We start from the raw sequence: 24,595 nt of genomic DNA on the forward strand, positions 1-24,595 counted from the left end.
TGGCTCCTTCGCTCCGTCTAACGGTAGGACCGGCGCGGATGGCATCGTTCCATCAACAGCCTCTGCTGAGCCCTTGATTTCCATAGGTCACCCCGGTCAGCAAAGTGGCCAAAATGTACAGTAGAGGGAAATGGAGGGCTATTTGGACAGCTGTTGTTGTTTGGCTGGATGTTTTCCCGTCTTTTCTTCCAACGGGCATCAACTGATTTGTCATCTGAGACCTGTGACTTTGCAGGGGCCGGGGTGGTGGTGGGGTGGTAGAAAGCAGCAATTCGTTTCCAACAAGATGCAAGGGTGAGGGTTGCATAATACGTTGCTATGGCCTAGCAGGCCAACATGTGGAAATGTTTCTGGATAGTTTTTATAATGATGGGACAGGGGAGGTCATATGTACAGGAGAGAGTATATTTAGCTCCTTCCTGGAGTGGGGTGGGCTTTTTTCAAACAGAAGAGAGTAAAAAGAAGAGATGCTGCTTGTGCTTGAAACTGGTCCATTTGTAAGTCACATCCAGTAAGTATATGGTTCTTAAAGGTATGGCAGCAGATGTTGGTAACATTACTTGCCCCATAGTTCAGCCTGCAGGCTGGGGGGGTTTAGGACCTGGTCCCAAAAAAGAAGCTTTCCCAAGTTCTCGGTGAGCCTCCAGTTGGTCCAAAATCATCCTGTTATTGGTCCATTATATCCATCATTCAAACCATGATGGCTTGGAGGTTCCTTGACTTCTTTTTTTTGCCATCTCCCAAACACCTCAGTCCTTGCACGGGCTCGGCCGTTTGTGGTCACCACCAACTTTCCAGACACGATACAGTCCCATTTGCAAATGTACCTGCACGTGGAATGGTTTTTACTTTATGGAACACAACATTTAAGACCTCTTCTTACTCTACAGTAAATACGACCAAAAAAAAAGTTGAGGGTTGGGAAATGCAGAATGAAATCAATCGAATTGTGTTTGGAAATGGATTGTGTTTGGAAATGGATTGGCAGCCCGTGGTGCTGCCGGGCTTATGTGAGAAGACAAGACTCCTTAGAGAGGACACTAGAGTGCTGAGGAAAGCTGAAGGCAGCAGGACAAGAAGAAAAACGAATACGAAGTGGATTGACACCCTGTAGGAAGCCACAGGCTTGAATTGGCAGGAGCTGAGCAGGAACTTCTCATGATACGACCTTTCAGAGGTCACCACAAATCAGAAGCGACTTGACAGAGCATAGCAACAAACTTGTCGGACCACAACTCAGTCGCAAATATTTATTGCCCGTACCTGGAAAGGAACTTCCCTGAGGATTTCTCCCAAGTAACTAAGATGGGGAGGATCAGGCGGCAACCTCTGGGGATGTTTAACTGGGAATGCGTTCTGCTCAACTTGTTAGGGGAAACATTCCAAGGTGTTGCAAAAGGCCAATGATTTTATGGGGGGGGTGAGAAGCGTGATGATGATGATTCCACCAGCAGGCTACCCAATCCTTGCTTTGAGACTTCCCTGGGCCACACAGTGGTAACTTTAGCCCCATACCCCCCCCCAGCACTGAGCACTCTGTGTCTTCCCCGCAGCTTCTGCCCTGCCAGCGGAAATGGGTTCCTCCTTCTTCAGGAGGTGTGGCTTGTCTTGTTTACATGGAAGGGTAAACATGGTTCATTCTAGATCTCTGTGGACACACGAAAGCCCCAGTGTAATTTTCCACTTATTTTCAGGGAAATCAGCTGCTCCTCTTTGAAGTTCAGGGGGACATGCCATATCTCTTCTCCCCATCTTCTGTATCATTGATTGCAAGAACTCCATGCCAGGAATCATGGATCAAGAGACTGGTAAATATAGAATACTAATAAATTGCTTTCGGCGTTGAGTAAGAGGTGCGTCTGTTTTGCTCTGAAGCTCTTGGTTTCTACCTGTAGATCGTGGGACTAAGGAAGTCTATTGGGGTTCTTGGCTAGGTTCAATGGGAAAACCCCCAGAGGAATTCCATTGAAATAAAATACATCGATCCATCGTAAGTGACCAGATGACTTGCACAACGGCTTAGCTTGTTCATGTAATCAGATCTGAAGGGCCATTTCAAGGGTGTATGGGGTTTTGTCTTTAAACTAGCCTCCCACTAAATAGCTGTTAAGAGCCGAGCAGTGGTTCTCAACCTTGGCTCATCCAGTTGACCTTGGACTGCAACTCCCAGAAGCCTTCACCACCAACTGTGCTGGCCAGGATTTCTGGGAGTTGCGGTCCCAAAATACCTGGGTTACCCAAGGTTGGGAAGCTCTAGGATGGAGGATTGTCTCCCCTTGAGCAGGACACATAGGAAGCTTAAGCAAAAAAAAAGGTGAAGGACTTGCACACGTCTTTCTTAGCACTTATTGGCTCAAATGCTCACTCTGTCTCATAGCCAGGTGACCAGAGAGGTCAACAAGATCTAGAACGTCAGATGTGAGCCAGTCACCACTACCTCTCAGCTTCAAGAATCTCACGGGGTTGTTGTGACATTGAGGAGTGAGTGAAGAATCCTGGAAAGTACCTTGACCTCCTTGGAGGAGAGAGGGGATCAAATTGGAGTAAATAAACCAAGGCTAGGCAAATAGGGGTGGGACCAAAGAACAGGATGCAGCTTTGGCTGTGAGAGGCTGGAAGCCTGCTATTTGAGTGGGGCAAGTCAATCGATCATGGTGGAGGATGTTTTAGGTGTTGAAGGTCATGGAGAAAACCTGCCCTGCAACCGTTGACAGAAAATGCCGAACACTGTAGCTCAGCCTTCCCGCAATTTGATGTTTGCCATCCGATGCGTCACATTACAGTTCCATTATCCCACTTGGCATGGAAGCTGAGATAAGATGATGAGAGCAGTAACCCAAGCAATCTGGAGAGCACCATGTCGGGGAAGGGTGGGGGTAGCTAATATTGAGGTTTACTTGGCATCAAGACTTTGAAGAAATTACTTTTTGGACAACCGTGGACAATCTGAATTACAAATGATTCTGCTGGTAGAAGATCCTGGGATTTCTAGTCCAAAAATGACACACATACACACAAAAGTTCAGTTCAGGCAGTCTTCTATGTTCTGTTTCTTAACTCTTTTAGCGTCAAGTTGGGTTTCAAGAATTTTGTCACGGAAAGGTAAGAAACTAACATAAATCCATCAAATCAAACGCAGCCCGCCATCTTGGCTTGGTAAACCTTCATCTATGGAGAACCTTTTTGGTTTTCGCTACTCTATCTGGAATGCCCTGGAGAGTCCAAAATCTATCCCCTCCGAGTTTTATTTTCCACTGTAGACTGCAAAGCCAAGGCCTTGGTGGTGGACTGTATATTCAGGTTGGTGGGTCATGGATTTTCAGGTCTGCAAATTTCGGGGAACATGGAAGATCCAACCTAGAGGAACGTGGCTTGAGCAGGACGAGGGCAGCAGCTGGTGCTAAAAATAGCAACCCTTTTTTGTTGTTGTTGAGTTGTTTGCTTTTAACCCATAGTTTTATGCAAGTGAAGTGGAGGGAATGCAGAGAACAACATGTGGTTGCTTACCTAACTCCTGAAAAGCGTGACTGTTTACACAACACAGGCTCCAGTTTCTTTGTCCCGGGAGACACCGAGGGGGGGGGGCTTGGATGTAGTGTAGGAGAAAAATAATACACATCTCTGGAAGTCAGCTTCCCAGCCTTTCGAACAAATTGTCCCCTCCACCTTGTTTACAGACCTTTCTCTCCCCTTCTCTGGGGGGGGGGGTCATCACTCACACCTCCCCCATGTGACAGCCTGTCACCTTTTAGGAAACACGACCCTCTTCCCAACAGAGTCTGCCAGCCGAAGCCCATGTGACCCTGAGATAAATTATAAATAGCTAAGAGGCGGACAAAAGCGCAGAAACCCAAAGGCTTCGCCTGGAGATCCGGCAGGCAAAGCGTAGTTCTGAGACCGCCCAGGTGGCCTCTGCAGCAGAAGACACCTGTGAGCCATTTTCAGCCCAACGTCTTCAGCAACTCAGGATTTAACTGGAAAGGGCCATACGGGGGGCCATGGATTACCAACCCAGTATCATCCGGGATGCTAACCCCATGGAGAATCTGGAGAAGCAGTTAATCTGCCCCATATGCCTGGAGATGTTCAGCAAGCCTGTGGTGATCTTACCTTGCCAGCATAATCTTTGCAGGAAATGTGCCAATGACATATTTCAGGTCTGTATCCTTTCTTCTTCGGCTGGGTGAGATAGATCAGCTTTGGGGTGCGTTGTGTGTGTATGTTTCCCTATTTCTTTGCTTTCTGCATGAGCTTGAAATAGCTCCCTTTGGGGCTATAAACTCCATAATCTTCCAGCCAACATGGCCAGTGGATGCTGGGACTTCCCATCCAAATAAGTATATTTTTGAAGCTTCAGGCTGCATTGCTAAGAAGGAGCTGGGTGGGTTACTTACAGAAGAGGTGTGGGGTAATGTTGCTGCGACAGACGAAAGGGCAGCCGGTGGCTTAATACCATTGTAAGAGTGTTACTGTATCTACTACCTATGGGATCCTATGCCTCCATGCTTATTCAGATATTTATTTGATTTATTTATTTATTTGATTTATATCCTGCCCATCTGGGTTTAGTGGGACCACTTCCCCAAATAAATGTCTGTAAGACTGCAGATTTCAGCTTGCACCCACATAAGCAGCAATTTTAGATCTTCAAAAGAGGTCTTTATGCCTATCCAAAATTCTATTTGCGAGTGGAAATTTACATCTGGCATTATATATGGATGCATATCTTGCCGGACCTTGGAAAAGTCCCCCCCTTTTTTTTTGACTACAACATCCAGAATCCCCAGCCAGCATTTCCAAGCTTTTGCATCCTGCCTCATAAATAATGCTTTTTCCATCATGCCCTTCTTAGGAGTCTCTTTTTACGTGTGTGTGTGTGTGGGGGGGACTCTTCTTGGCTCAAGCAACAGTAGACGGCGGGCTGCTGAATCTGTGCTCTGACTACAAACCACTTCTCGAGAACATTCGTTCCCTTTCCCGGGGGAAGTTGTATCTAAGAGGTTTCTCCCTACTCATCCATCCCTCCATCCCTGCAGAAACCATTTGCCAGCTGGGAAAAAGGACATCTTGGTGCTTCATTTCTGAGGATTTCCAAAGTTAGCTCATTGGTGCAAAAATGATGACAGTCTTTCAGCTCCTAACCCATTAATTGTGGCCTCAACTTTTGCAGAACAGGAGAAGGGAAACGGGATCCATGAAAGTTAATGCCTGAACACTCACAAAGCAGACGCAAGACCCTTCTGCTGTTTCTGGCTGAGCTTAAGAAAACATAATTTTGGACTACGATTCCCTTGCCACGTCGGTTGGGGAGTTGTAATCCAAAAAAGTTTTTTAAAAAAATTCCAAGGGGTGATTTTGGGAAGTAAATAAAACAGGAAGTCCAATGTGGCTGGATATCTCCAAGCACGAAAGCTCACTATTTATTGTTGCTGAGTAAAATTCTTCCAGCCTTTATACGGATACTGATTCTCAGTGTCCACCTGTTGTCCCGGAGTCTCTCCTCTTGAAAATTGAAACGTACACCCTTCCATCTCTGAGATTCGATTTCTAGTGAACAGGCTGGATCCACTTTTGAAGGGAATCCATTTTCTTCCCAAGATTCTTCTCCTGGCTAGGAAGGGAACGGTCTGATAAGAGCGCTGGTCCCTGCAGAGCCCATTTTACATGTGATGCCAGTTTTCGCAAATTGTGTTGATGATGGTTGCTTGTCTTCCAAGGCAACATAATCAGGAGAGGTGAGAGGGGAAAACCCGGGGATACAGGGGGAGGGGAAAAGCATATTCAGTTTGCTGGAATAGAGATCAAGTTTTCCAAACACTTTACGCTTTGGCAGAACATAATAGGATGAGGGCTGTAGGTAGGGTCGGAGGTACCTACTGAAACGGAAGCAGAGCTGGCATTGATTGTTGATGGCTAAACAGCCCAAGACATTTCGACACCAAAGGAATAGTTATGGGGCCACTCTATTCCATTCCACAAAGTGGACTGGACTTCAGCGGACGTACAGTTTGACAGAACTGTGTCTTCCGTCTCACTTGAAAGCATTAGACTAGTTTTAGGGATGCAGGACCAGAATCCAGAAACATTACGTCTTTGAACTGCAGTTCTTGAACACACACACACACCCAGCCGATGGTCATGCTGACACGAGGATTCTGGGAACTGTAGTACAAAAGATAACTTTTCTAGGCTTCATGGGACAGGCCCCATAGCCTACCAAAGTCTGCTGGAAGACTGAAGAGGTTAGCTAAGCAGGATCAGGAGGCATCATAGGGGGCTACCATCATCCTCCCCAGCATCTCTTGCCTGAACTGATTCTCTCTCTCTCTCTCTGTCTCCCTCTCTGCTTCTCCAAGGGCTGCTTCTCACAAAATGGTTCCCTGCCTATCCATGTCCCATTCAGGAGCAGCCGGTTTGACCTAGTGCGATGGGGTCTCCACTCAGAGTTTCAACTTCCTCCCTATAGCTCCCTTCTTGCCTGGTTCTCCCTCAGCTAAGCTTGGTTCAAAAACCCTTTGTGGGGAATTTATAAAGGCTTCAATTCCACAGGAAGGAAACCACTGATTAGAGACATTTTAGGGTTGGTATTCTCACCCTCCATATGTAGGGAGGCAACAGAGCCTGGCCAGAGGTGAGATGACGTTGGCACACCTCACGTATGGTATCAGTACATGAAAATAAAGAGCGAGCAGAGCTCATTGGAGGTTCAAAGAGTCACAGTTGCAAAAAGTAACTTTTCCAAGCTCTGAATAATACCATAGAGATTTGCCTTGTTTCAGTAGCCTTTGTTTGAAACCGCATCCTTCCATGACCAGGGATATAGAGCTAACTTCATTCTGTACAGAAAGACTGTTCTTCTATTCTTGCATACATTTGTTGGAGGCCAATGATCTCAATACTTATATTATTCATGATTTGGATTTGGATTTCACTCTTTTCTCTCTAGGACTCGGAGTCATCTAAAATGCCACACAGTCTCAATGGTTTGGGTTTTTTTTTTCCTAAGAGGAATGGAAATCTCCCACTGTGCTTTGCAGAAAGCTTTTCACTGGAAAATTGAAAAGCAGTGGCCAGAATGATACAGTGGCTAGCAACCATCCGGTCATGGCTAGTTGGTGGCTAGCCACTGTACAATTTAAGGGCTGATGAGATTTCCATGTTACCTTCCCCACAGAAACACATGGCAAAGACTGTACTTTTTATTATTTTTGACAGCAGTTTTATTATGATCGTTCTTCTTATTTTATTATTTATTTACTTATTATTTGTCATTCAAATTATTTATACGCTGCCTTTACCCCCCACAGAAGACCCTCAGTGATTCCATAGTTCCACCTCTAAGTCTTGCCCTTCTCAAAGTCTCCACTTGAGATTTTTACCTCTGCAAACCAACATAGAGTAGCAATTATAGGGTTAAAATTGTAGGGTGTTTTTTTTAGCAACTACTGTACAATCTTTGAGTCTGTACAGTAACCCCCAGATTTGTGAGTAGTCTCTTGATATCTCAGAAATTCAGCTACAGCTGCTTCGAAGGAATTCGTCTGCACTATGCAGTAAGCCTAAGGTCTTATGTTGCTGTCAACATTTTGCTTTGTCTATATTGTGGCTTTTGTGGGCGCTCTTAAATTGTTCACTAGAGGCAGGGTTTCTTTTTCAAAGCGGTCTCTATGTATGCCTCTATTTCAAAAAACAAGGAAATCTCCTGAAAAGAAAGGAAGAAAAAACACCTTTGGATTAAATCAAAAAGTTATAGTCATAAGTATGTAGGTTTGTAACTGTCTTTAGGGAAGCAAATCATGCAGCTCACTTCTTGTGTTTACTTGGGGTAGAAGTTAAGGTACAAAAAAGATGCATTGGCGTGACTATATTTTGAGTGAGGGCGGTGGGGGTGGGGTTTGATCTGTGATCCCAATTTCTGTGTTTTGGGAATATAGGTTCAATCATAACATTTTGCATCAAACGAAAGTCACCCACCCCTGCTCTTACACATGAAAGTAAGAGCTTGATTCACACCACTGCTATCTGGTGTCAGCAGAAATGAGTTGTTGTGTGACAGTTATCTGAACAATGTCCTAGTTGGAGCATTCCAGGGGCTCATTGATAACATTGGCTGGATTTCCAACGGCAAACTCAAGGCAAACCATGATGGGGTTTTTTCGGTCCTATCAGAAAAGACAACTAGAACTCGTTTTTATGCCATTGTTGCATGTTTCTGATCAGACTTGAAGAGTCAAGCTCCCAGGATGATAGTGATTGTGTTGGGTATTGTTTGTTTGTCTGATGCATCTTGGGAATATTACCGACCTTTGCTCTTCTGTTATTGATGGCATCTCTAGGCTGCTAACCCCTACTGGCAAACATCCCGGGGAACCACCATATCAGGGGGAAGATTTCGCTGCCCTTCCTGTCGCCATGAAGTCATCTTGGACCGTCATGGAGTCTATGGCCTCCAGAGGAACCTATTGGTAGAGAACATCATTGATATCTACAAGCAAGAATATACCAGGTTTCTATCACCTCTCTCTCTCTCTCTCTCTCTCTCTCTGTGTGTGTGTGTGTGTGTGTGTGTGTGCGTGTGCGTGTGCGTGCGTGCGTGCGTGCGTGCGTGCGTGCGTCCTTGTGTGTGTGTGTGTGTGTGTGTGTGTGTGTGTGTTTTGGGCTGGCTCTACCACAAGGCAGAGCAAATTTCAGGCAACGAATTTTTGGTAGCCTGAAAAGATAGCAAATATTTATTAATATGTGATTTATTGGGGTGGATCCAGAGTTTACAGTACTTAGAGTAAACCAACTGGAAACCATGGGAGCTGAGTCAAATTGGCCCACACCATTGATTTCAATGGGTATACTCTACATATTGCTACAGCTGAATTCTATCCATTTTACTGCCAGAGAGGAAGAAGAATACTAGCAGAACTTTTCTGTCTCAGGGTTTAAAATAATCTGGTTGGTTTTGAGTGTAGAAGTTACGTATGCTGCTTGTTGCTCTGCTTTGGCTGCCCAAATGCTTTGGGAGAAAGGGTTGAGGATGGCATGCGCTCTTTAGTCATCATTAATCATCATAGGTCATTTCTTCTTATTCATCCTCCATTGAGTTGCACTAGCCCAGTGGTTCCCAAGATATTCTTGGACTAAAACCTTCAACATGACCCCACATGGATTCCTGCTTCCTCCTTTAGAGCCTTCCATTTAAGCCGTACAGCAGTGATTTGATTCTCAATCCCCAGATCCTGCCACTGGGCAATACAAAATACAGTGAGAAGATCCTAGAATAATTCTTGCAGTTAGAAGAGAGCTTGGAAAAAATGGGCATTTCGGGGTAGGCAGTACACCCAGCTGTAGCCAAAAGAGGGAAAGCTAAGAAGACCACCCAGAATAACACTGGAGATCTTCCCACAATGATGGAGTTTGTTGACCAATGACTTTTTTTTTCAAATAAAGGTTGAGAGAGGCTGTTGAGTCTAGGGACGCTGAGCCTAAACTGGCAGTTTTTTTTTCCATAGCAACTGCCAGAAATTGGTGTTGTTTTAAGCCGCGATAATGATAGAGATGCCATGGCTTCTGAGCCAGAAAATAGCCTGGAGAGGTAAACGTAATGCATATTCTGACCAATCACTTTCTATTAAGAGATGTGAAATTGGGGGTAGATTAGAAAGGCATCTGAATATAGAAAGGGAAGTGCTGATGGTGGTCCTTCTGAGATGTCATCCATAGCCTCTTCCAGAAAGATGAAACACCACTGGCTACCCAAAATAAAAATTAATAGCGTAGACAGAGCTTCCTTTAAGAGATATTGGCATGTGCCAGCGGAAGGTCTATACATAACCCCACTGAGCACAGTGATATTGCGGGCAAAGGGAGAGCCAGACATGTTTCATTTCCATGTACCTTCACACCCAACCCCATCATGAGGTGATGGCTCCTATCAGCCTGGAATACGTTGGCTCTGTTGGGAATCTCTCTCGGCGAAGGGTTGTTGGGATAAAAAAACAGGCCCTCTTCATTTGAACTGTTGTGAATTTGATTGGAAGAACCCCACAAACTCACTGATTTGGGTTACGTTTCTCTCAAAGTATTAGAAACGTGAACTCGAGGGACGGCCAAGCCTTTGGGCCTCCAGAGATTTAGGACTCCAACTTCCAGAAGCCACAACTAGCAGAGCAGGTGCTAAGGAAATGTGGGGCTTGCAGTCCAGAATGGATGGGGGCTCAAAGCTTCCCTACCCCCGCACGAGGGAACTTGCATTTTGGCTTTAAACAGAGAAATACCTAATTTTAGGGCAAATCTGAAATGTATTAGTATAACTTGAAGCAGGTACTGTACTTCACTTGCTCATTCCTTCATCCCTTAACCAAGGATACACTTCATAGGAAATTCTCCCTTGAGTGCATTTTTACCTCACAAGGATACCTGCCTGGTTTGAACAGGATGGACCTGCACTTATTCATGCAGAAGTAGATTAATTCTCTGTTATAGCTAGCGAGGATCCTCCTGTTGGTTGCCTGAGAGCGTGTGTAAAAATCTGAGAGATGGAAACAGCAAAGCCCCTTTTTAGAAGGTCTAAGAATACTACACACGGCCACGTTATGTAAGCTAAGAAGTTGTTGGCCTGCTTAAATACCTCTAGAAAACTCGGAAAATACATCTGAGCCTGGTTGATCTTATAGGCCACCTTTCCTCTTATCCATACACACCACCCATGTGACCTGAGTTGACCTGGACTAAGGTCACCCTGTGAGTTTCGTAGCTGAGCAGAGGGAGCTGGAACCGTTGACTCCTGGGCACAACACTCGTGCCACACTCTAACCCTTGGACTTTTCTTGGCACCGTTTTGTGTTTTCCTCCAGCCGACCCGTGAAGAAGGGCAACCATCCAATGTGCAAGGAACACGAAGACGAGAAGATCAACATCTATTGCTTGACCTGCGAGGTGCCGACCTGCTCCATGTGCAAAGTCTTCGGGGCTCACAAAGACTGCGAAGTTGCACCCCTCCAAAGTGTCTTTCAGGGACAAAAGGTACAAGGCAAAGCCTAGAGCAGATGCTCCCTGATGCTTCCTACTTGAAGGCTTGGCATTCCTTCCCTCCCTGTTGACTGCTCTGCAGGCCAACTCCTAAGAATTGCCACAGGTATCCTGCATTTCATAGAGCAGGCGTCCCCATCCTGGACAGCTCCAGATATATTAGACTATACCAACCATCTTCCCCAGCTTCTGGATGAAAGTGGTAGGCGTTCTTATCCAATGTATGTAGAGAAGGCTCTTGAGGGAGATTCTTGGCCCATGTTACCGGCTACACATAGATCGGAGGGGCCCAGAACACATTCAACTCCTTCTCCTGTGGCTGCCCAGCTATATAGCTTGTTGTCCGTTAGGCTTTGCAGAGTGAGGGCAAATCCATTATTTTGCTCTCACTCCAAATGGACCTTGGGATACTCATGGATCTACTGGTCCTCATGGATCTACCATGATGTTGCCCACCGTTCCTGGTCTTCGTGGAGGAACTCATGAACATGGGAGCATTCTCAGGTCCATATGAAAACCAAGCCACCGCTCAAAGCAAGAGAAGGCTGGTCCAGAAACTTGGCATTTTGCCTCAGGGCAAGGAGTTCAGCCCGTTGACCTTACAGTCACTCACCTTTCCTTGGGAGGCCAAGGCCGTCTTGGGGTAAGACAAGAGGGCTGCTCCCATTTGGACAGACAGGTGATCATAGGTGCTGCGCTGGGTCTTTCAGGAATAGCCTCCGTCCTCTTACGTAGCTGATATGAATACACAGATGACTCTAACCTTCAAACAGCCCCCAGCAGGTTATATTTAGAGTCTGTCAAGAGCTGCGAGGCGGTGGTGGACTCCTAGAAAGGGTGTCCATTCCCAAGGGAGCAGCTGTGATTAGGGCCGGGTGGGTGACGGTCTTTCCTTGGATAGGTACCACGAAAGGTCCACAGACCTCTTCAATCAGGATTGATAGGAATATCTGGCCTTTTAAAATGTTCTCTCAGAGTCATATTTAAAAAACAAACAAACAAAAAACCACTGCCAACTTCCTTCTTTCTGAATATGCCATTGGCCAACGTTGGTCAACTTTTCCAAAACAGGTTGAAACAGAAGTTCTCCTTCCTTTGTCCAGGGCCAAGTTCAAGCAGGGCAGGTGATTGCAAAAGGCAGAAGACCGTGTTGGGTCTTCTTGGCCGGTGGGTGTCAAAGATGAGGAGCCAGGAAGGGAGAATGAACTTAGGCAACCCTAACTCAATGGAGAGCGAAGTCAAGTGGGCCTTAGAAAGCCTGGCTAACAACAAGGCCAGTGGAGGTGATGGCATTCCAGTTGAACTATTTAAAATCTTGAAAGATGATGCTGTTAAGGTGCTACATTCAATATGCCAGCAAGTTTGGAAAACTCAACAGTGGCCAGAGGATTGGAAAAGATCAGTCTACATCCCAATCCCAAAGAAAGGCAGTGCCAAAGAATGCTCCAACTACCGTACAATTGCACTCATTTCACACGCTAGCAAGGTTATGCTCAAAATCCTACAAGGTAGGCTTCAGCAGTATGTGGACCGAGAACTCCCAGAAGTACAAGCTGGATTCCGAAGAGGCAGAGGAACTCGAGACCAAATTGCTAACTTGCGCTGGATTATGGAGAAAGCCAGAGAGTTCCAGAAAAATATCTACTTCTGCTTCATTGACTATGCGAAAGCCTTTGACTGTGTGGACCACAGCAAACTATGGCAAGTTCTTAAAGAAATGGGAGTGCCTGACCACTTTATCTGTCTCCTGAGAAACCTATATGTGGGACAGGAAGCAACAGTTAGAACTGGTCATGGAACAACTGAGTGGTTCAAAATTGGGAAAGGAGTACGGCAAGGCTGTATATTGTCCCCCAGCTTATTTAACTTATATGCAGAATACATCATGCGGAAGGCTGGACTGGAAGAAACCCAAGCCGGAATTAAGATTGCCGGAAGAAATATCAACAACCTCCGATATGCAGATGATACCACTCTGATGGCAGAAAGTGAGGAGGAATTAAAGAACCTTGTAATGAGAGTGAAAGAGGAGAGTGCAAAAAACGGTCTGAAACTCAACATCAAAAAAACTAAGATCATGGCCACTGGTCCCATCACCTCCTGGGAAATAGAAGGGGAAGATATGGAGGCAGTGTCAAATTTTATCTTCCTGGGCTCCATGATCACTGCAGATGGAGACAGCAGCCCTGAAATTAAAAGGCGCCTTCTTCTTGGGAGGAAAGCGATGACAAATCTTGACAGCATCTCGAAAAGCAGAGACATCACCTTGCCAACAAAAGTCCGAATAGTCAAAGCTATGGTTTTTCCTGTTGTGATGTATGGAAGTGAGAGCTGGACCATAAAGAAAGCAGACCGCCGAAGAATTGATGCCTTTGAAGTGTGGTGCTGGAGGAGGCTCTTGAGAATCCCCTGGACTGCAAGGAGAACAAACCTATCAGTTCTAAAGGAAATCAACCCTGAATGCTCACTTGAAGGACAGATCCTGAAGCTGAGGCTCCAGTACTTTGGCCATCTCATGAGAAGAAAAGAGTCCTTGGAAAAAACCTTGATGTTAGGAAGGTGTGATGGCAAGAGGAGAAGGGGACGACCGAGGATGAGATGGCTGGACAGTGTCTGCGAAGCAACCAACATGAACCTGACACAACTCCGGGAGGCAGTAGAAGACAGGAGGGCCTGGCGTGCCCTGGTCCATGGGGTCACGAAGAGTCGGACACGACTAAACGACTAAACACACAACTCAATGTTAACGTAGCTGAACATACAGGGAGTTAAGTCCAGGCTTAAAAGAACTGAAGCATTTAAAGCGCTGAGTCTGTTTGGGTGATTTTTTTTCACCTTCAGTTTCTCCCACATTTGAATGTTTAAAGTCTCAAACTCTTTCCATTCCAAATAATATGGAAAGGGCTGTGGTTGTAGGTATGTTCTTATAAAAAGGAACTGAAAGAAAGGTCTATTGGATCCTGCTCCAGCTAGAAGCTGAATTAATCATTGGGGTTCTTTCTGTAAGCTTGGCTGCCTTCACAGCTATCCGTCAAGCTTGGTACTGCTTTCTCCCACTGTCAGGAAAAGGTAAAGGATCCCCTTGACAATTTTTGTTCCAGTCGTGTCCAACTCTAGGAGGCAGTGCTCATCCCCGTTTCCAAGCCGTAGAGCCAGCGTTTGTCCGCAGACAATCTTCCGTGGTCACATGGCCAGTGCGACTTGGACACAGAACGCTGTTAACTTCCCACCGAGGTGGTCCCTATTGATCTTCTTGCATTTGCATGCTTTCGAACCGCTAGGTTGGCGAGGAGCTGGGACAAGCGACAGGCGTTGCATGGATTCAATCTTACGACTGCTGGTCTTCTGACCCTACAGCACAGGCTTCTGCGGTTTATCCCACAGCGCCACCACGTCCCCCCACTGTTAGGAGCCCTGTATATATATTTTATAAAACGGAATTTCTGCCACACTACAATTAAACCGAGTCTGATGAGATCTACCTCTGCCACTGGCTACCCCAAAGATATCAGAGAGTAGATTGATCTTTGGTGTGATCAATGCAGAGCTTGGAAAGAATGACTTTTTGGATGATCATTCTCAGAAACTCACAGGCCATAGGGTGCACAGCCATGCTGGCTCTACGATTCTGCGAGTTGCAGCATTAAAAAAAAAGCTAGTTTCCTAAATTCGTGGGAAACGTTAATTTGAGATTGAAGCCATGTTGGTTGTGACAAACCACAAAAGGTGACGTGAGTTTGTTCAACTAACCTGTGCCAGGCTGCGGATAGGATGTTTTCAACCATGAGACATACTTCAGCGCTGGCAAACACAGCTTTTATTGAGTGTTCAGGTCCCACATCAAGGCAGGCTGTGCAATGATAAAGCCAAGAAGAGGCACATGTCTGATAAGAGTGTGTCAACAAGCCTCCAGAAAACGTAAAATCTATGAGAGATTAAATTCACAGGAATGGGCCGGCCCTACCATTAGGCACAAAATCTGGGATGTCATGAAAGGGCAGTTGGCTCTCAATGACTGAATCATTGTATTTTTATCAACAGGCAGCTGAGAGAGGTGCTTATAAGATTTTCCAACTGTTGTGCGGAAATTGACTGCCTTAGGTAGGGCGTTGTACCTGAGCTGATGGGAGAGCCTGGTTTGCTCGACTACAAGGCCTAGCATACGGGATTTGCACTCTGACCCTAAAAATTTCCTTTGGAAGTTGTCCAATCCTTTTCAGTTGCCCAAGTTTGGGGTGAAAGATGGGGTGGAGACTCTGCTGGTAGGCTAGTAGAATGATTCTCCCCCTCTCCCACAAAAAAGAGGATAGGGAAAGTTAAAAAAAAACCAAGTCAAGGAACTTCCTATCACTCTGAACTGTAAGAGTTTCCTTGGTCTCCACAGGAACCCGCCTCTCGTCTTTCTCCAGACAAGAAACGCCACAGTTGGCCCTGACAGGGCAAAGAGAGCTATAAACTGAAACCTATTTTTATCTTCCTTCCTCACAGATGGAGCTGAACAACTGCATCTCTATGCTGGTGGCAGGCAATGACAGAGTCCAGACGATCATCAACCAACTGGAAGAGTCCTGCAAAACCACTGAGGTGAGGAATGCGACAAATGGCCGAGGCCCCTTTCAAAATCGAAGAGGCGAAATCCAAGAGGCGGGAGAGAAACCCAACCCTTGAAGGATGAAGGGTTGCTCTGGCATCGCCGGGATGGGGGAGGAAGAGATATCCTCCCTCCCAGTCAGGGAAGTTCATTCATTTGCGCCTTCCAAATGTAGGCACCTAAATTTAAGCAACGGAGGCCTCCTTCATGGAGACAAAGGAGTTGGCTGGAAGCTGAGCCCGGGGCCAGGGACACAGAACCCCAAAACCTGAGGCTGAAATTCTAAGCATGGCTGAAGTAATAATAATCGCATGCCGTCCATTGGATTCCAACGGATTGGTGAGCCCATCCATAAGGTATAGGCATAGAATGCTCGGCTTCACCATTGTCTTCTTTGGTGAGGTTGACGGTCCAGCTGGCCGGGGGCTACCCAGGCTGGCTCTTCTCCCAAGAGACATAGTGGGGAATCGAACTCCCAACCTTTATCCCACAACCAGGTATCTACCTCCCTGGGCTATCCAGCACCATCCGATACTCAGTGATGTGCTTGGGGATAAAGGGCTAGGATGAAGTTCAAAGCGTCAGGCAGAATGGGACACTAGCTTCACATGAGGATGCTGGAAAGTAGCCAGGGCTACTTTGATCATGTTTCCCTCCACTGCTGTTCCTTTCCACTGCAGAATGGAGCTATGTATGCTGCAGGATTTGTCCCGGATCTTTACACTAGCCTTCTGCTCTCAGGTGCGCCGCTGTTGAAGCCAGGCTAAACTCCTGATGGCTTCTATACGTGGAATGAGGAGATGCATATCATCTTCCTCTTTGCCTCAGGCAGCAGAAGGGATTGGGCCATCTGTTAAGACGAAGCCCTGAGGGTGTGAATAGAGAGCTGGTGTCCCATGGCAGATAAGAGATTGATAGGGGATGCGGGAACTCCCAAGAGCAAGGCTCAAATTAGAGATAACAAGTCATTAGAAAAAGGAAATCTTTAAGCACTGAAAGAGACTGGCTCTTACAAAAGAGGTTCTTCGGATCCACGTCATACTGGAGTGTGAAAAAGCTACTAATTTTAGAACTGCTGATCTTAGAATCCCTAAGATGGGACGTTCTGGGGAGTTCCAGTTCAATAACATCAATTTTTCTCCAAGCCCTCCCAGGAAGACAAGCCAGCTCCCCGGGTCCATTTCTTGCACCTCATCCTGGAACATCACCCTGTGTATCCTTTTCTTCTCATTCCCTGGCAGGAGAACAGCCAAGAGGTCAAGCAGGCTTTGTGTGAGAAATTTGAAGCCCTCATCACCATCTTGGAGGAGAAGCGAAGCGAGCTGCTGGAACGCATCTCCAAGGAGCAAGAGGAGAAGGTCGGGTTGATGCAGAACCTCATCCAGCAGTACAAGGACCAGCTGGAGAAGTCCTCTAAGCTGGTGGAGTCCGCCATTCAGTCCATGGAGGAGGAGGCAGGGGCTGCTTTCCTCATGGTGAGTAAAACTTGTATATATCAGGGGAAAGACACCCAGTGAGGAACTGCTCTTGGTCCCTGTCTAGAAACGGGGCGGCAGATTGTCCTTTCCCTAGTTTGCTAAAACTTTAGAGGAACTCAGCCATACAAGCCTTCAACATGGTTGTATCTGCAGGGTTTATGTTTCACCTCTTGAAGGCTCTCACTCTGCTCAGAGCAGAACAGAGTACAGTATTTGGAAAAATTACAGTATTTTTCCATGTATAAGACTATACTTTTGTCTAAAATCTTTAGACTAAAAATTGGGGGTCGTTTTACACACGGAAGTAAGCTGAGGAGAGAACAAAAACAAGTGGAGGGGAAAGCAGCGATCAAAGCGATCCTACAGCACTTTGATCCCTTTCCCCTGCATTTACTAAGCCCCACTTAGATTTCTTAATTTTGGATTAGAAAAGTGGGGGGTGTCTTATACATGGGGGTGTATTATACACGAAAAAATATGGTACTTCTCTGGACTACCATTCCTAAACCTCAAGCCCTCATGTGTTCCAGATTACAAAATATGTGGACAAGTTACTTGGAGTAATGTAAGCAAAGCGTTAGGCGGAATACAAAAACTGACATGACCATCATCACCCCCAATTGTGCTATGCTGTAGAGCTTGGTAAAAAAAATTAATTCTTTAGATTCTATCCTTCTACAGCCACCAGGGGCCACTGCCTGCACTGTGTAAGAGATCTTGGCAGTTATAGTCAAGATACAAGCTTTTCATAGCTCTGGCAAGGAAAAACAGTCACACAAGGGTTGCTCGACAAACGGGTTCCTTTAGCAGCGGGCACACATTGCGTCTCCATAAGTATTTGCCTTCCTGATGATGAACATCACTTCCCATATCCATACGTAAAACCAGACGCCATTCTCCTTTGAAAAATCAGCATGCTTCCAAATGTTTCAGCGCAGTTCGGCAATTTTTAAAATATGCTCAGCGCAGTTCGGCAATTTTTAAAATATGCAAACAAAAAAGTATACATTGAAAATAGTGCACAAAATCCTCTTTATGTTATCCGAGTTGCTTGCAAACATAGGGAACGTTCTGAATGAAAATATATGCATTGAAAAGTGCATATAATATGCATTAATAAGGAACGATGGGCACCAAAGTGCACACAGATTTCTCCAATGTTGCCTTTATGTGGCAATATATTGTAAAGCAATGGCCATTCTCATGCCCAAGATAATTCCATAATATTTTCTCCTATCCTTGTTTTTTAAGAAAAAGTCACTAGCAGTATTAATTAATGTGTCTTTGTTGACTTTTCTGTTTCTGTTGTTGCCTCCCATTTCACACGGCTGGAGTATTACCGATGAAATATCCCTTAATTAGTCTGCTTTGGTTTCTCATTTCAGAGACTTCAGTTTTTTATGTTATTTACTTTTAAACTTATACCTGCATTAGCATTGCTAATCAGCAGTTACATGGCAGAAACAAAATAACGATTTATTGGCTGAAATTTAGCAGTCTTTACCCATCATTGACATCATCAGCCACAATGTTCTTTTAGAAATTTAAAAATTCTGATTCCCACCTCCCTGCCCCCCCCAAAGGTGCAAAGACCCCTGGGATTACTTATAGGAAAAGTCGTTAACAGTAAAAGGGGTGGAGGAGTCTTTAATTTCTGCAAATCTTGAGGAGAAGAGGGAACATCCGTCTGACAGATAAATAAACAAGTAAAACTTTGCAACGTGCTATTGGCAGGCCTGAATTCTGTTGATATTCACTAATAACCTGTTTCTTCCTCTTTCCCGCCCACTCCTCGCAGACTGCCAAGCAGCTCATTAAAACGTAAGTCCTTGAACATGTTTTTTCTAAATTGCAGCTACAGCATGCCAATGATGTTGTCATTGTTCTTAATGAAGATGGGATTCTAATGGGAAAACCCCTCTGTCTGAAAGCTCAAATAGAAGACTTCTTTTCAACACTGACTAACTTTGAACGGATGTATTGTTTTGTGGGGTTTTTTTGGGTTGCAGCACTCCTGTTGACCAAAGGCCAAGGGCCAGTTAATCATCCTATGTTGCGCTGTGCCGAAACCAAATCGTTTAACTTCTAGTATCTTGAATGCTGCATGCTTGAACTGCTACAGCTCAGCTTTAAGGGGGTGTGATGTGGTTTTAACAGGCTGACGATGTTCTCATGTTTGGCGATGCTGATGCTGGCGAGGATTGGCGGGCCTTTTGCTGCCGGGGGGGTCAAAGAGCAAACGGCTCCCCTTTCCCCACCTAAGTCAACTTGCTTATTGCTCAAAGCAAGATATCTCACTTGGGCATTTAATGCAGGAAAGGTGACATCCACAACCCTGGAAGTAAAAACAAGATAACATCAAAATCAGTAACTAGGTAGATGCTGCCCTTTCATGAAGCGCAGTCTGCTGGCCTGAAGTGGCTGCCTCATTCTATCCCATGGGAGAGCTGGATGATGATATTTAATAATAACAACAATAATAACAACCATAATATTTATATTGTACTCTACACCAAAGTGCATTCAAATAAAATCAATGATGTATAAATATGCAACATAATACTTAAGTATTGTCATTAAGTTGTACTTAACTTTAATATTTGTGTGTGTGTGTGTGTGTGTGCGCACACACACACATATATACACATCAACATAGAACTCAGAATTGTCAATGGTCAAGAAGTAACCAACTGCTAACAAACCATTTTTAAAAGTTCAAATAAAATGTGCTGATATTTAACACCCATCTGCCATGGGCCATTGTGCCCTAAAAGCCGATGATAAAAATGAATAAATACATTTCTCATATACAGAGAGATGGGGTGTTTATTGAGGCACCAAAGTCCCTGAAATATTCAGGATTGATTGCTGGTCGAACCAATGTCTTTTAGGCAGAGGTCGGAGCCCTGCCAGCCAGCATGAGCTCCAGATTTCAGGAGGTCTTAGGCAGACCACTCTCTCGGGGACCCCCACTCTCCTCTAAGGGGCTTTGGGCGGCCTAGAGTCTTCCGAGAAGCCTCAAGCTTTTTTGGTTCTCCCGGCCGCCATTTTGTTTCTATAACACCTGCAATGTAGTGGTGTCGGGGGAACAGCCAATGGTGCAGAAAACCATAGAGCAGTTGGTCCTCCTGGAAATCAGGGGCTCTAGCAAGCGGCTTTGAGAATACAAGAAGTTGGTGCCAGTTCTGTCCTCCATCACGTGGTAGACGAAAAGGGGTCTCTGTTGTGTTCCCTCTCTTTTATTCTACTTCTGCAGAAGATAATCAAAGCTAATTCATTTGATATATTTGTGAAGGCTTTCACGGCCGGGATCTAAGGGTTGTTGTGGGTTTTTCGGGCTCTTTGGCCGTGTTCTGAAGGTGGTTCTTCCTAACGTTTCACCAGTCTCTGTGGCCGGCATCTTCAGAGGACAGCAACCTGTGCTCTGGTGTAGTTGGCTTGGGAGTGCTTTAAAATACTGATAGATTCTCCTTATGTTAATCTCAAGCAACACAGTCAACTGAATCAGTGGGATAAGAGCTGCATTAGAAGCACAACCGTAGCAAGATGAAAGCAACACCCCCCTTGTCCCATTTTGTTTTCTCCTTAGAATCGTGGATGCATCCAAGGGAGCTCAGCTGGAAAAAATAGAGCCGGGATTTGAAAACATGGACTATTTCACCCTAGACCTGGAGAATGTCAAGGAAGTCTTGAGGAGCATTGACTTTGAGGGAGGTAGGATCATTTTGCACCCTTTCAGCATGAATAATTGCCCTTTGAAGGTCACAGTACTCAACAAATTAGGCCCCACGAAGATCTGTAGAAACAGGAAAGATCTTACTATCTTCTGAGCTATCAAATACACACTCCGTTTAGGTCCAAAATGACTGTGGTTGGCAGAGCCAAGTATTGTGAGATGAAGGGTGAAGAACAATTGATCGGGTTCTGATCCACGGTTTTGTGACCCCCAAGTCTCGTTGCAAGACCAAGGGGACCTGGCCGCCAAAATCCAAAGATCTGCAAGGCTGTGGTCAGTAGAACTTGCAAAGGAGTTGGCTCACCAAATCCCCACTGATTCAATGAGCCTACTCTGGTTGCAACTGACCTCAACCAGTATATAGCAATGTCCTAAAGTCTGGGAAAAGTTGCTTTGTAAACTAAAACTCCCAGTGTCCCCAAGCCACTAGGGAAACGGGGCCCCAAATGAACTTAAGCAGGGGCTACTTGGTCGAAAACATAATTCTAAATTTTCTGCATTGCATTTCTGCCTTCTTTATTTTTTTTAAAGATGAAGATGAGGAAGAGGTAAATGAGGAGGAAGAAGGAGCAGAAGAAGAGGAGCCTCAGGTTGGCAAAGCAGATGGTATGTGTGCCCCCTCTCCCCCCCCCCAAAAGATGTAGGCTTGAGAAGGAAAAAAAAGAGATGACATTAAACTTTTTAATTGGGTGGTTCCTCTCGTGTATGCACATCCCCGGGCAAACTGACCAACTGGAGCCTAGAACACCATGAGTACCATTCAAAATGGCTTTTGTGCACCACAGAGATTAAATATTTCCTATGTCTAGCTGTAGACCTCAAAAATGTGTTATGCAGATGTTGGGAAAGCTGCTCTCTTTCTCTCTTTGTAATACAACTCTCAGTAGTAGAGATGGGCACGAAGCACTGTTTCGTCGGTTTGTGCCACTTTATTGACCGAACAGGTATTCGGTGCTTCAAAGCCCTGCCTCCCCCAGCAGGCACCCACTCAGAAGCTGTTGCTCAAGGAGGCAGGGCAGGGAAGCCAGGCTGCTGCCTCGGAGTGGGCATCCACCAGAGGAAGTGTGGCTCTGAAGCACCAAACTCCTGTTCAGCCAATCAACGAACCGGTGGTTGGTGCCCATCTCTGTTCAGTATCCCTTGCTGAGGGATACGTGGCTGCAGCATATTTCCACCACAATTGTTATGGCTTTCCCTTCTGCTACTTCCCGTGTCACTGGAGGCCACTGATGGGAGTCCCAAAATGAGGATGCCTCGTGATGATGTCGAGGCTGATTTCAGCAGCATCCCAGTGATGATGTACATCACCGATCAAAAGCAGCTTGAGTTCTGTATTTCCGCTCCTACCGTTCTTCTAAAAATACCGTTGAGGGTCATTTAGAAGCAACAGTGCCTTCCACAGGCTATATTAGGGACAGCCGCGGACAGCTACCACCGAGGAAGATCTGTAGCACCACCAATTGCCCCACTATAAGTTGGTCATTGTGATCCATGTTGACTTCTTGATCCTCTCTTGCTGGAGACTAGAGAGTCCCACGGCAATGATGACTTTAGCTGTGGCAGATCTAAATCAAGGTGGGTGTAAGGCAGCCTGTGCCCCGTGCAACCCCCTTGACCTCCTTAGGATCCCACCATCTGATGTTCCATCATTAAAAGTTAGATCCAAAGCTTGCCCTTCCTCCCCACAGGGGGGGGGGGAAGGGGCACAGGGGTCTACCTGGCCACATTTGGAAGGTACCCTCGGCTGTTTTAGGCTCAGGTGAGGCCTTTTCTCCAAACCACAGTTTTTAAAACAGTGCTTAAAAATAGCTGAGAGAGAGAGAGAGAGAGAGAGAGAGAGATGGCATTGCATGCTATGGCCACTAGAGGGTACCACGGAGCTGTTTCAGTTTTTTTTATTAAAAAATTTTTTTTTACAAAAAATATTTTGAAAGGAGGGATGCCGGAGCTGTTGCAAGATCTAGTGTTGGATGAGTGCTTACTCCAGGCTTCTAGAATTCGCCCACCCCTACTATCAAGGATGCTTTGGTTGCATCCAAACTAATCCCTACCCCATCCCAAAAATTTTTTTTTAAAAATTGATCCAGCAAATTCTAATGCCTCTCTTTCTTGCCTTGCCAGGGTCTGCTCTCTCTTAAACTTTGCTCTTATTGTCAGATGGGTTTCTTTCATTGAATGGGTCTCTTCAATATCTTTTCGCCCCACCAGATGCTCAGTAACCAAAGAGGAAACAATGACTTCCAGGAGGAAAAGAGAAATCTACCTATGCAGATTATTGTACAATTGGGGAAGAGGAGGAAGAGATGAAGGAAGGGAGAGAGATGGGGTGGTAGGAAACCCAAACTAAATGCCCTTAGAAGCAAGAAGAAATGATTTGGGACAAACGTCAGCTGAAGCAGAGCCATTGGGAAGTGGAATTCGTGGCAATTCGAGAAGAAAATCGTGCACAAAGACACTTTTATACACGGGTGCAAAATGGAACTTTTCATACATTTTATATGTTGTGTGTGTTTTTTGTACATAATTGGAATGGCACTTGAATTTCTTTGTTTTGTTTTTTTATTTTTGTAAAGGAAAAAATGCATTTTCTTTTTTTCCTTTTCCTCAGAACACCCTTCGTTAGACTTGAAAGATGTTAATTATGGGAATTTAAGCATTTTTATTTATTTATAATTTGTTTTGCACTTGTTTAGAATGGACAGTAGAAAAGACAGGAATATTTAGTGTTTAGGCCTTAGGAAACAGAACAGAACTACTGTAGCTTTTGTGAACTTTTTTGATCTAGAGAAAAGTAGGAAAGAGTGTTTCTTGATCTTACTGCTTGTACTTTTTAAAAAGATGTCTGCTGATTTTTCCTCTTTATGTATATAAATACACAATAAATGGATTCCAGGTTGTTTGATAACAAACTAAAACAAACTTTCATAGTGGCAGTGTTTATATCAAAGTTATTCGAATCTAATGTCTGGAAGCTTCGATGAATTCAAAAAAAGAATTGTTAGAAAGTGGAGGGAGAACATTAACCACAATCACTATTAACTACAGTGGCTGCAATAAGCAGAACTTCCATATTCCAACAGGGCATACCTCAAATTATTATTGCACAACTGGGCCGCCACTTACCAGTTGAAATGAGAAATTCTGGTGGTCCCGATCTTATCAAACTAGAGCAGGAGTTGAGCAAGGTGGCAAAGGAGGTTGTCCAGATTTATAAGCCACCTTGGGTCCTTTTGAGGAGAAAGGAGGGGTACAACATACAGTGGACCCTTGACTTACAGACGGCTTGACTTACAGACTTTTTGAGTTACAGACTTCTCTGGCCGCAAAATTTAGGTTTGACTTGCAGCCTGAGAATTGACTTACAGACCAGAAAAAAACCAAAATGGAACAAAAACGGCCTGTTACGGGATTAATCGGTTTTCGATGCACTGTAGGTCAATGGAGACTTGACCTACAGACTTTTTGACCTGCAGCCACCGTTCCAATACGGATTCATTCTGTAAGTCAAGGGTCCACTGTATTTTAAATGAATAAATACTGCAATCAGTACAGTAGTACCTCGACTTACGAACGTCCCTACTTACGAACACAAGAGGTTTGATGTAGTGTGGGAAAAGAAAAACAAGCCAAGAAGAAGTGGTGGTGGCGGGCAAGGGCAGATGAACAGACACAAATTTAAGACCATACTGGATCCTAAGAGTCTGAGTTTGGCACCCGGACTGTCCACAAGTGAGGTCACTCCGCTTGCTGAGGCTCCTCTTGTTGGCCGAA

The 24,595-nt window shown here is 45.2% G+C and overlaps 1 protein-coding gene across 1 annotated transcript; it reads left to right on the forward strand.

Annotated features, from left to right (window-relative positions):
• The first annotated feature begins 251 nt into the window (after window positions 1-251).
• Window positions 252-23,743, forward strand: TRIM63 (tripartite motif containing 63). Its single transcript, XM_020803239.3, has 9 exons — window positions 252-4,157; window positions 8,337-8,506; window positions 10,845-11,013; window positions 15,508-15,603; window positions 16,852-17,085; window positions 18,887-18,909; window positions 20,678-20,802; window positions 21,356-21,430; window positions 23,033-23,743. Exons 1-9 carry the CDS (start codon window positions 3,999-4,001, stop codon window positions 23,041-23,043), a joined length of 1,062 nt encoding a protein of 353 aa, XP_020658898.3. The 5' UTR covers window positions 252-3,998; the 3' UTR covers window positions 23,044-23,743.
• The last annotated feature ends 852 nt before the right edge of the window (window positions 23,744-24,595 follow it).

This window comes from Pogona vitticeps, chromosome 9 (genome assembly GCF_051106095.1).
Source record: "Pogona vitticeps strain Pit_001003342236 chromosome 9, PviZW2.1, whole genome shotgun sequence".
NCBI lineage: Eukaryota > Metazoa > Chordata > Lepidosauria > Squamata > Agamidae > Pogona > Pogona vitticeps.